Here is a 13061-nt window from a genome sequence, read left to right on the forward strand (position 1 = left end):
CATCTCACAACACTATCTGGGGGGAAAATTAAAAATCAAAGACATAATTTTACACTAAGGGTGCTGATCTACCACACTGCAAGCCAGCAGCTGCTGCTGTGCAGTTCTCTCCCAGCCACACATTCCTGTTCCTTGTGCTGGCAGAAGCAGTTACAAAATCAGACAAAAGCGTTACTCAGATCCAGATGAAAACTAACTCAGCAAAAGCAGGATGGGATATAAATCTCAACTAGAACCCACAAGAGTCCCAATCCCAACCAAGACTGGCTGATGCTATTGGGAAACCACATCCTGAGTTGCAGTTGCCCAGTAGTATCTTATACCTTTCCACAAGAGTTCAAAGAATTCTGACAATCATAAAGCAGGATGTATGCTCATGCAGCCTTCATTCTGCTCCTACAGTAGCTGTTGAAAGGCCCAAAATCCTTAACGGGTAGTGTATCTAGAATCAAGAGCTTTACATTCATTTTGGAGCACAGGGTAGATGATTGATAAGTTTTTCATTGTGTTTAATTTTGGTTTGGGGTTTTTGTGGGGGAGGCTTGTTGGGTTTTGTTTTAATTAGGCAGCAAAATAATTCAGGTGAGAAGTGGTGCAGCCTGTCAGTTATGGAAGGATAAGAAAGAAAAGCTTTATTTGACATCAAATGCCTTAGAGGGAAGGACTTAGGAAGCATGGTGTTTCTTCTGTTTGAGACCTGAACACAGAACATTTGAACAGCCTTACAGAAGAACACGCAATATAAAACTCCTTTTCTTCAAAGAAAGCAGAATTAAAACTGTGTAAGCATGTACTTAACTTTTTCATTAAAGTCTAAATTTTTTAGTTGAGTGTACAAAATATCATCAAAGCTTAGCAGCTTAGCAACAAATGATACAAGATCAATTAAAATACTTTTGTCAAGGAGTTTAGCAGTAAGAAAAATAGTATTCATAGATGCACACTGTAATTACAATAAACTAGCACAGTCCAAGTGCAGTTGAGATCTATGAGCAACTCCTAATTAGTGTTTCTATCACCCATTCATACTAATTTCTAAGAAGTTTTCACTCTTCCCTTTAAATTTTTGCTGCACACAAACTAACAGCATAGGTTTACAAGTCACAGATGAGACATGGCAACATCCTGATTTTTCTCTTAACACAACTGAGAACATACAGAAGAAGTCTAATCATCATTTCAAACAACACCATTTAATTAATTCTAGCTCACATTCATTCTCCTTGTCCATTACAAAGCATTTTGGTTTTTGATGGACATAGACAAACATTTGCGTATTCACATCTCATGTATTCTGTTTCCACCAGTTCCTAGCAGAGGAGGGGAGTGGAGACATTGATGATTAAAATGAATACCAATCTCAGCCTAAGCCACCCACCACTGCAGATGGGACAATGCAAATCCTTTCCTCCTTCCATTCATCAAATACCTCAGTACCTTGGCCTGTCCTGCTGACTGTTCAGGGCAAACACAACCATCTGCCTCTGAACAAAAGGATGAGGCAGAAGCAGACTCTCATGCAGTGACTCAGCATCAAAGTACTTTTATCTTCTACCTCCTAAACAGATCAAATTTCACACCAATGTCAACAAAAAAGTTAATTTTCAAATATAAAAAGAAACCAAATTTTTAATTCACACTTTAACATCCTCCATATGTAGTTGATTTGCTTACTTCTCATTAGTTCACTGCACTGAAAATATCCACTTGATGAAAAGAATTAACTCAAACCCTTCCGTTTCCGCTCTCTTGGACTGTAATGTAAGTGAACTCATCCCTCAACTTTTCCTCTTGCCCTTTTATATTTTTTTTATAATTATTTTTAGTTTATATAAGCAATAAATAAAATATAAATAACATTATAAAAAGTATCTATTTTATGGCTAATACAAAATAAACATGAAAATATAATCTCTAAAATGCTTATAAGTATATTTTATAAATTATAATATACATACCTTTTTATACATTTAGCTTTAGGCTTTCTGGCTCTCTGAGCCCTAACCCAAACAGTAATGGAAGCTTGGCGCTGAGGCTGAAGTCCCCATCTCCATGGGTGTCCAGCATGACTTTTCCAGCCCCAATATCCCTTGGACTCTGAACTTTCTGGCTCTCTGAAGCCTAACCCTACCTGTAGCAGAATCTTGCATTTGTTTGTGCATATTTATACATAAAAACATCTTAAATCTATTTATCTAAATTCACACAGATACCCACACATACATATACAATGGTTTTGGGTGGTTGCATTCTGTTGTGGATTTTGCTTTTTAATTGCCATGTACCTTGGGTAAGGAAAATATTTGGCTGTAAACACATTCAACACAAATTATTTAAAAAGTTGCCTTGTTTACCCAGGTTCTTAAAAAAACAATGAGCAATTTTGCTCATGAAGACAGTTCTTAGCTAGCAGTAGTGTTCTGAAACGATGTCATACATGCATATTCTGCATTAATATCAAAAGATTAATAAAACTTTTTATTTAATGGTCCTCAAATAACAAGTCTTTAATTTCACAGTATTTCTAGACTCCTGTAACATAATGGGATAAATCGGCACAAATAATGGGCACACCAGTTAGAAATTTCTCTCTTTCAATGTACGTACGTATGCTCATACATAAGAGAAATTTTACCTACCTAGGGAGTCTTGGCTCAGAATTACTGAAAACCTTTACAAGAACAGACTACCTCTGCCATTCCCTATAGAAGAATATCTGATTGGTCTGTGAATGCAGTTCCTGCAAAACAGAGCTCTCAAGATCTATGTATTTCTCAGCCACATATTAAACATTTGTCTCCAATATGAACTTTCCAGCCTCCTGACTAATATCACTCAAATAAAATGTGTCCCATGCTACTACTGCAGTGGAAATTCTAAAATCAAAGGAAAAAACTATTCCTCCCATTTGCAAATGGTAAGATGCGACTCTTAGTAGTACTTCACAGATTTTGAGAGAAAAGCTCAGTATCATTACCATTTACTGCACAGTAAAAGACAAATAGCAGGGTACCTTCCTTTCACATATAGCTAAAGGCTGCCGTGCAAACTTCCACAGCCCACTCCAGTCCTCACTGTCACTTTCTATATATTTTACTTTGTGTGAAAGCCCATAAGAATCTATGTCTAGCATCCTGTATGGCAACAGACTTATTTACATTTCCTAAAATGTCAAACTATCAGGAACTTACAGTATCAGAGAAGCACTCCACCTTTTTACTTAATGATTTGGGAGACACTATTTTCTAAAAGAACCAGTAGGAATACACACACTGTTACCAAAGCATAAGAGTCAGTCAGTTGAAAGGTGATTTCTGCACTGGATTTCGTAGTACTCTTGCTACACATTTGACTGAACCTAGAAGCCACCTTCAGGGTGGATTTCTTCACTGTTTTAGAAGCACGACTCCTAAGTGCACTAGGTTGCACAATGTGTCATCTGCTTCTCATTCCCCAGGACTGACTTGTCATAACAGATCTCTAAGATGGCTGTGCAGTAATTGTATTCTTCATTAACACTGACTGAATAGACTGGTGGATGCCTGAGAGATTGGGAAAGGACATAACCAGGCTTGAACTAACCAAACATAGATTTCGTACCACACGACGTCACACAGCAATAAAAGGGAGAACAGCGGTTTTAAGGAATTTAGTCACCTTTTGCTTGGTCTGATATTGGTCCATCCATGGGAGGTGGTGAGTGACCACCTTTAAATCACTTGTCTTGTTTTCTGTCTTCTTCCACTTTCCTTTGCTTATTAAGTAATTTTATATTCACTTGCAAGTTTTCTTGCTTTTGCTCTTCCTTTGCTTTGTGAGCAGCTGTGCAATGTTCAGCTGCCTACTAGGGTTAATCCACAACACAGACTAGTGTCAATTATGTGCAGATTTTTAGTGAAGTTTAAGGAGAAGGCATGTCTCTGTGTATTCACAGCTATCCCCCTACACAAATACATGAGCTCTCTTCACAAGAATTATCTACACTGTAGAAAGAGAAATTGAATCATTCCATGACTCTGATGTATCAGTTTGCTTAATTCCTCCAATTGTAGAAGATGTACTCACATTCTAACTTCACTGCTGTGTTTATGCTTACTTTCAGTGAACTATCTGTAGACAAAACATTCCCTTCCAAATACAGTTCTTCCTAAAGCAACCACTACTTCTGTCTTCAAAGGTCAATGATACAGTCAGCTACTCTAACTTGCACCTCCTTCATGGCTAGCCAACTTGAACACAGGATCAGAACAAAGAGCATTCACTCATGGGTTTTTTTTCACCATCAAGATAAAGGTAACAAGCCTATGGTGTCTTTAACAGTCAAACCCTTTGCTTCAATACAGCTCACAGCACTGTGTAACTTTTTGCTTCTGTAACTTGCAATGTGAATCATGTATCTAGTCTATCTATATACAAGGTAATTCTTGACCCCTTTGCATTTTTGCCAGTATTCACATTCCTTTTCACCTTTCAACCCCAGTAAAGTTTGTAAAAGTCTCAACAGAAGTATCAGAGCAATAACATATTTGCATGCTTCTGTTTTTCAGAAAGTCTGTTAACTGCTGTCCAGTGAATTTTAATACTGTCAACCTGCAAAAGTAAGGTTATTTAAGCCTAAGCCACTTCCACATGTTTTTGCCCCTGACACCCTTCTAAACCCTTGCTTTCATTGAGATGTAGCAGACTGGCTACATGTGCAATCTCCCAATTGTTTACTGCCCCCAGCTGAAAAGACACAGAACAATTTTCTTCTCCACATAGCACTATTACAGATTTGTCTAAGAATTTTCTTAAATACCTCAGCTTCAGCAAAATTGTCAGTCCTGAATGAAGATGATGACCTGCAACTGCATGATAAAATCCAAGATGCACATAGAGATACATGAGTGAATTTCTTTGTAAGGAAAAGACAGGTTTCATCTTTTTTGGGTCACCAACTACCCAAGAGTTGCAAAGAGCCTTTTCCTGCCTTTGACTGCAGAGAGAATGACTCTTTAAAACAAACAAACAAAAAAGTATCCTCCAAAATACTTAGGCTGCGGCATGTCTTCCTAGATGACATGAACACTAAGTGTTTCTCTGCACTGGAGCTCCCTTCACACTCATTCCTTCTCTGTATTCTTACCAAAGATAGCAAACTTTGAGTATCCCAAGATCAATTCAAACCCTTCCAAGCACAAAACTGAACCGGCCATCGATTCCTGCTTAGTTCACTTCCTGCCTCCAGTCAAACAAGCATTTGGGTTGGAAGGGACATTAAAGTACATCTAATTCCAATATCCCTGCCACTGGCAGGGACAACTTCCACTAAACCAGGTTGCTCAGAGCCCCATGCAGTCTGGCTTTAAACACACCACAGATAGGGCATCCAAAATTTCTTGGGGCAATATGTGGCAGTGCCTCACCAAGCTCAGAGTAAAGAATTCCTTCCCAGTATCTAATCTAAACCCACCACTTTGAAGCCATTGCCCCTTACCCTGTCACTACATGCTCTCGTAAATAGTCTCCCTTCATCTTTCTTGTAGGCTGCCTTCAGGTACCAGAAGTCTGTACTTAGGTCACCCCGAAGCCTTCTCTTTTTCAGGCTAATCAGCCTTTGCTCATAGGAGAGGTTCTCATCACTCTGATCATCTTGGTGTCCCTCCTCTGGACTCACTCCAACAGGTCCCTGTCCTTCCTGTGCAGGGACCCCAGAGCTGGATGCAGTGTTTCAGGTGGGGTCTCACCAGGGCAGAGCAGAGGGGCAGAATCCCCTCCCTCCCCTGCTGCCCACGCTGCTTTGGATGCAGCCCAGGGCATGTTTGGCTCTCTGGGCTGTGAGTGCCCATGGCTGGGTCATGTCCAGCCTCTCACCCACCAGCACCCCCAAGTCCTTCTCCCCAGGGCTGCTCTCCATCTGTTCATCCCCAGCCTGTGCTGATACCGGAGCTTGCTCTGACCCAGGTGCAGCACCTTGAACTTGGTCTTGTTAAAGCTCAGAAGATTCCCATGGATCCACTTTTCTATCTTGTTCCCTCAGGTGTGTCAGCCACAGCACTCAGCCTGGGGTCATCTAAAAATCTGCTGAGGATGCACTTGATCCCATCATTCAAGCCATTAATTAAGATATCAAATAACACTGATCCTAGTACAGATCCCAGAGGGACACCACCTGTCACTGTGTCCATTGGGATGCAGAGATAATGGCCACTACGCTTTGGGTGAGACCATTCAGCCACTTTCTTATCTACCTAGCAGTCCACCCATCACATCCATTTCTCTCCAATTTAGAGAGAAGGATGTTGGGGGGGGATCATGTCAAAGGCTTTACACAAGTCCAGATAAATGACATCGGTAGCCCTTCCCTTGTCCACTGATGGATTCACTCCATCACAGAAGGCTACTAGGCTGGTCAGGCAGGACTTGCCCTCTGTGAAACTTCTGCTAAACCACAATTTTTGTGGAACCCACTGTAAATTCTCAGAGTTATTACTTATAGACACCACATATACAGATTGACCATTTTCCCACCAGACACAATCTTACAGTTCATTTTGCTTGGTGGGTGTTTTTAACATAGCTTTCATTTTTAAAATAAAGCCCTCCATTGAGTAGAGCTAATGCCAGCTTTTCACAGCTTAACAGTCACTGTCACATCAGTTTTCTTATTTCTCAGAGTCTCAAACAGTGCTACTTTAAAAGCACAAACTGACATGTTTAAGCAACAAGCAGTTCCTGAGGCCAAAGTAAGCTCACCCTTTGAAGTTAAAGAAAAAAAGCAGAACCATTTATAATGCAGCAGTGGTTCAACAGCCAAATGCATCAATTGCTATGAACTATTTCTCTAAAGAGAAATATGTTTTTCACCATACCTTAAGTGTTAGATCAGATCGCTCTTGAAGCTTGTATGTCTTGGAGAAAAGAAGTCTGATTATCCATAGTATTAGAATTCCTTCTAAAATGAGATGGTAAGCAGGAGCCTGAAAACAGAAGTACAAAAATCATTCTAAAGAGAATTCTATTTGAAATGTGTGACACAACACAACTATTTTGTTCCTACAAGCACACTCAGAGAAAAACCTAAAGCTGATCATCAGCTGATATATTTCTAAATCAGTTAAAATTACAACTATGTGAAAGTGGAATGTTTTGCAGCTACTACTTGTAGCTGTTAACTTGAGATTGGATGGATTTAGTCTGTTGTTCATAAACAAGGCCCGTTCTAAACTGATAACTGACTTCAGTTCCATACATAATTTGAATACTGCGAGTAAAGGCAGGTAAGTCATACAGGTTGTACCAGTCAGCGCCCACGAAGGCAGAAGGCTTTCAAAACAAGCAGAAGTATCCTGAGAGCCTGAAGGTCTGTGTCACCTATACTTCAACCCTCCATTTTTATAACTTACAGTCCACCAGCAGGGACAGCTAGTATTTACAAAGAAAGCCAATTCTGTTCTCATAGTCAGCTTCTGTCAGGTTTACAGGCACTTTGATCAGGTATAAACGAACTGAGTCACCTCAAGTAGTTTTATCCTTGTGTCCTTTACTCTTGTGTAGACACAATGTGTGGGAATACACAAAGCAAACCAGAACACAAGAGTTGATCCAAGTTAAAGTTAGCCTCTTTGGCGCTTGGAGGGTTAAAAACAGTTTGCTCTGGCAGCACAGTTAGTTTGAAGTAGATATGAAGTTATGACATCAGCACTGGACACCTAGTATTAATGATGAGTCCAGTTATTCCGTTTTGGAAAGGCTCCTGTCTATCATTTTCAAAAGACTCAAAGTGCACACAAACAAGCGCACTCCCTCCTCAAGTCAGGTGAATTGCTTCCACACATCAACATTTTTGGTGGTATCTGACCTGCCATCAAAGCTGAACTTACCACACATCCAGAAACTAAAGTAAGTTGGACACAAGCTTTTAAAACCAGTAAAAAAATCCTATGGCGTATCAAACTGCAAATAACAAATGTTACCTGTTGCAGAGTACTTTTCAGTTTATGATACATACTAAGACACAAACATATTACGAATACATACATGACTAGTATGACATGACATCTAAAGAACATACCGTATACTCCCACTGAGGTCCCTGTGCTTTTTAGTGCCTTCAGTTATCCTGGATTCAGTGCACTAGAGCGTGCTACCTGCTTCACTAGCTGAGCACTTCTGTATTTGGACGGCAAACCTTGCATACATGCTTAAAAAGTTACCACCCTTTGCCAAAGGAAGGGACACAAAACCACCGCTTATCATCAGGACATCCTTTTTAACATCACGAAACAAAGACCGGGTACAAACATGCACAGATGATCTTCTTCAGGAGGGAACTCAAGCCTAAACACTTAAACGCCGTTTCCTCCTTTGCAAACGACACTTGTAAGTTACAAACCCTGACCCCAGTAAAATACTGTGAACCTTAAGACTTAATGATCTGCTACATGCCTTAAATGTCGCTTTATAAACTTGGAGAAATAAGACATGCGTCTATATTTTCAATATACAGCCGTGCTGCACTCACACATATTCAGGATACGGCGAGTGCAGCCCGATCCCCGCGGCACTGACCCGCACCCAGCTCCCGATTCACCCAGCGCCGCCCGCCGCCGCCGCCGCCGCCCCCGAGGCAGCCCCGGCGATACGTCCCCTCTCCCTGCGCCCCAAGCCGCCCTCACGCCGCCCCGCCACGCTCGGGGCGCCTGCCCGGCCGCACCTCGTAGAAGGCCTGGACCATCTCCACCAGCACCCACTGCTGCCCCACGCCCGCCGCCGCCATGGCCGCGCCGCCGCTTCCGCCTCCCCGCCCGCGCGCGCCAGGGGCGGGCCCGGCCGCGCACAGAGCGCCCCCTGCGGCCGGCGCGGCCCCGGCTCCCGCCGCGGCCTTCGGAGGAGCGGCGTCTGCGGGCTCCGTGCGCGGCCGTCCCGCTGGCATCCCGAGCCGCCACCTCTCCAAGCTGCTGTTCCGTGTGGCGAGTTTCGTCAGGGAGAGAGGTTACCCTGGGAAGATCACAGAATCACTGACTCTCAGAATCGGTCAGATTGGGAGGGACCATAGCAGGCCATCGGGTCCAACATCCCTGCTCAAGCTGGGCCATCCCAGAGTACATGGCGTGGGATTGTGTCTAGACAGACAGTTCTTGGATCTCTGCAATTAGGAAAGGTCCACAACTTCTCTGGGCAACCTGTTCCAATGTGCAGTCACCTGCACAGTAAAGTTTTCATGTTCAGGTGGAACTTCCTGTGCTTCAGTTTCCACCCATTGCTTCTTGTCCTATTGCCCAGCACCCCTGAGAACAGCCTGGCTCCATCCTCTTGTTGTCACCCTCTTTAAACACTTACATACTTCAGTATTGACTTCAGCGTTGACTAAATGAAATTAGCCATAAACTGGACTTGCCTAAGAAGATAAACATGGATTTATGCATGTGTACTTCTCACAACAACATTTCAAACCTGGTCCTGTTTGTTGAACTTGCTGGAGTTTGCTTGCTGTTGCTTTCTCCACACACACACAGGCTTCCTCAGCCCCATGCTGTCCTAGGTGGAACAGGGCAACAGGCAGATCCTGTGCTTTGGTACCTCATTAACACAGGCTACACTTGACACCTCTGTATCTGTAACTGGTGAATTCATTGGTGGAAGGAACAATTCCTCAGATACTTGTCTGACAAGAGGAGCAGCAAAAGTAAAACCTGAGTATAGTGAAAATAATGAGTAAATTCAAGTAAGAGCAGAAATTACTTCTTCAGGAGTCTTGCCAAAGTGAGTGGCCCTAAAAGCCAAAGATTGTTGGTGAATATGGTGGAAATAATGAGCAAATACAGATAAGAGCAGAAATTACTACTTTAAGAGTCTTGCCGAAGTGAGTGGCTCTAAAATCTCAAAGACTTTTGTGAAGAGAAAAATGCTGTGAAGAAAAAGAGTAGTTTTGAAGGCCTCTCCCCACAGATGCACCTGGGTGTGGGGAGGTGACTGAGTGCCTGTGCAGAGCTGTGCAGAACTTGAGCAACTGCCTAAAAGTCAGCAGAGAGGAGTGGCAACTGGAAAGAAGACTGCTTGGGAAGTGAGGTAGCTATTAAAGGCAATGTTTGGGAATGGGTTAGCTGGAGCTAAACAACTGTGGAGTGTTTCTGATGGTCTTCTGGGACAGCACAATGGAAGCACATCCCTTGGGGTTTCACTCACTAGTCTTCACCATGGTTGGATGAGAGAAACTGGGGGCAACAGTTGACTAAAAAGTTGATAGCAAAAATCTTGTGGCTTTTGCTAACTGCAGTTTTACAGTAGTGGATAGTTAAAGTCAGTGAACTTCACTTTCACACTAGCTGAAATGTGTAGTAGTTAATCTCCCTGAGTTTCTGAACTTAATGATATACTTGTCAAATTCCAAGCTCTGCTCAATGAAGAGAAATATGTGGTTTGAGGCTATCTGAAAAGTCAAGACAGACAAGAAATGTCTCTTTTGGCTTTTAGCTGCATGAAGACTCTTTTCTTCACTGTTAAGTACTTCTGTGGCCATTGTGTCATGCTGAAGTCTTGAACTCTTGGGAGGCGGCTGCTACTACCAGCCTCAAAGAATGTGTCTGGTATGCAGTCCCAAATTGCCCCCAGAAGAGTGGGCCACATGAGTTGTCTTGGTGGGCAGCAGATTGAGTCACATCTCTGCTCTCACCAGATTCTGACTTCCAATATTTGACATATATATGTACAATTGGGAGACTAAGAAATTGATTTTATGAAACACTGGACAAATTGTTTCCAGCATGAAATGCAGTGAAGTTAATAACGTACTAACCCGTAATTCTTCTGGCAGTGAATTCAGAGTTCCTGGTCTGGATTGTCATAGTACTGGGTGTCTCATAATAATGAGCCTGTGCCTGTTACTCTGCAGTTTCATTGTTGCAACACAGGGCAACTGCTGCTAATTGCTTAAGGCTGCTTTACTTCTGACAGTAATAAAGAGGGGGAGGTAAAAGGATAAATCCATTGCAATGGCAGTTTATGACTGGGAGAAAAGGGGAAACAAAAAACATCTCTGAAATTAAAGACCTGATGAAAGCTATTGAGATAGTGCCCTATAGGAATTCCTGGTCTGTATGTTTCAAATTCTGTACTTCCGCCCCCCCATCCCCCCCACCCCACCCCGCCCCATCCTCTATTTGCACAGTATTTCTAAACCACTCTTATTCTGGATCTTCCTCACCAACCCACTCATTTTTCACACCCCATTTTGAATCCCCAGCTCAGTTCCCCTGAGTCGACACTGGCATTCAAGTTATCTGCTGTAGTTCTCTGATCACTCCAGATGCCAAAAAATAGGACTTGGTGTGGCTATCAAGAATCTTATTTTTTTCCTAAATGTCACAGATGTAGCCAGTGCTAGTTATTTTTCTGTCCTCTTTGCTCTATTAGTTCTTCCTCTGGCTTCTTCATTTTTGCTTTGTCAAGTATGAAACAGACAGTAGGATCTTCTATTGACCTGGTATCAACTGAAAAGGGAAGAATCGCATTAGGAAATGGCATGTAACTGTGAGGAGATGGTGGTACTTGCTGCCATTCTAGTTGTATAGCTGTGTTGAAGATATGTCCATGCTAGGCAGAGAAATGTGGGAACTAGTGGAAAAAGTCCCTGAGGTCATTTACTTCTCCCCTGCCTCCTCCAACCACGCAGACAGATGGCCTTGGAGATTAAGGACATAAGGGAGTGTTTGCAACTATTCTCACACATTCTAGATGATGAAAGCTTAATTTAGATAATTGTGGTTTTAGTGTGCCTAGTTGTAACATGTTGGCTTTGTGGCTACCATCAAAAAATTATCAAAAAAATAAAAAGAAAGCATTGGGAAAGCAATACCAAAATGGCAAGGGGAATAGCAGGGTAATACTAGTTAATCTTTTTTAGTTATTGAAACTTGAAGCTCCACTGAGATGATGCTGGCAGCAAGTACAAAAACTTTCAAAATCAGTTGAAAGCTGTCTATTAAGCCAGAAATTGTGTCTCAACTCCTAGTGGGAAGCCCAAAGATGTTGCAAGGACACTGTGCAAGTGCCAAGAAGAACTGGAGTATCAAGTTCTGTAACTTACCTGATATGTGGAGGAGTAATTGTGCACAAGGCAAGCGGAGCATGGCATAACCTTAGTGTTATCTAAATCTGTACACCACTGCATCTCAGATGTGCTTAATCCAAGTTCTATAGTGAATTAGATCTGAATTCATTTTAAAATCAGACGGCAGAAACCTGTCTCAGATCTGTCTGGGAAACATCTGGAGATCTCAACCTTTGACACAAGATTTGTGAAAGAGTAAGAGTACCTAGCGGTCAAAGCACTGGTGCATTCTAGCTATTCCTAATTCTTCCATGGCACCTTGAACAACTGTAGTGACTAAGTGACATAAAGTGGAAATGCAGTAATATTTTCCTGGCATACCATGAGGACCAAATTTAACCTCAGCTGTTTGGACTTAACGACTACTGTAACTGTGTAAGAGTGGCCAGAATCTTCTTTTTAAAGTATTTTCAGCCAAAGGTGGACCTTTGGAATGAAAAGCTAACTTATCAGAGAGGTGGATATAGGCATAGCAGTCTGCCTCCTGTCTACACCTCTTTTCAATGTTTGTGTCCCATGTGGACTTGGCAGCAGTGGACTGAGCACTTTAATTTCCAGTACATGGCTGAACTAACCATCTTAATATGGAATTGACACTAGATAGGCTTAGTTCTGTGATGACTAAAGAAAACTTGTATTAGGAACTTGTAAGAGCTGCTTAGCTGGGCTGTGGGGACCACTGACAGAACATACACTATTTAAATGAAAATGTTTGCCTTGCAGAGAACCAGTTACCATATGTGGTGTTGCAATATTTCTGCTGTAGGTCTGGATTTTGTATTGTGTGGTTAAATCTCACATATCTCTCATTCAACACTTCAGACATATTCAGATTGGTGATTTTCAGCCCAGAACTTTCACCTGGGTTGGTTGTCCCTACTGCAGGAGAAAGTAGATATGTGACTCATTTGTTTCTCTCCCTTACCTCAATATGCAACTGAACTGCTCTCTACCCTTTACTTCAAAACCT

The 13061-nt window shown here is 42.1% G+C and overlaps 1 protein-coding gene across 1 annotated transcript in view; it reads right to left on the reverse strand.

Annotated features, from left to right (window-relative positions):
* The window catches only part of SPTLC1 (serine palmitoyltransferase long chain base subunit 1), a 34029-nt gene extending 25268 nt beyond the window's left edge, over positions 1 to 8761 (reverse strand). The window contains exons 1-2 of the mRNA XM_082302245.1: positions 8696 to 8761; positions 6852 to 6959 (exon numbers count right to left, since the gene is read on the reverse strand). Coding sequence (XP_082158371.1) covers positions 6852 to 6959; positions 8696 to 8758 — 171 coding nt within the window. The 5' untranslated portion in view covers positions 8759 to 8761. The remainder of the gene's footprint in view (positions 1 to 6851; positions 6960 to 8695) is intronic.
* Positions 8762 to 13061: the final 4300 nt, after the last annotated feature.

This window comes from Coloeus monedula (genome assembly GCF_965178545.1).
Source record: "Coloeus monedula genome assembly, chromosome: Z".
Taxonomy (NCBI): Eukaryota; Metazoa; Chordata; class Aves; order Passeriformes; family Corvidae; genus Coloeus; species Coloeus monedula.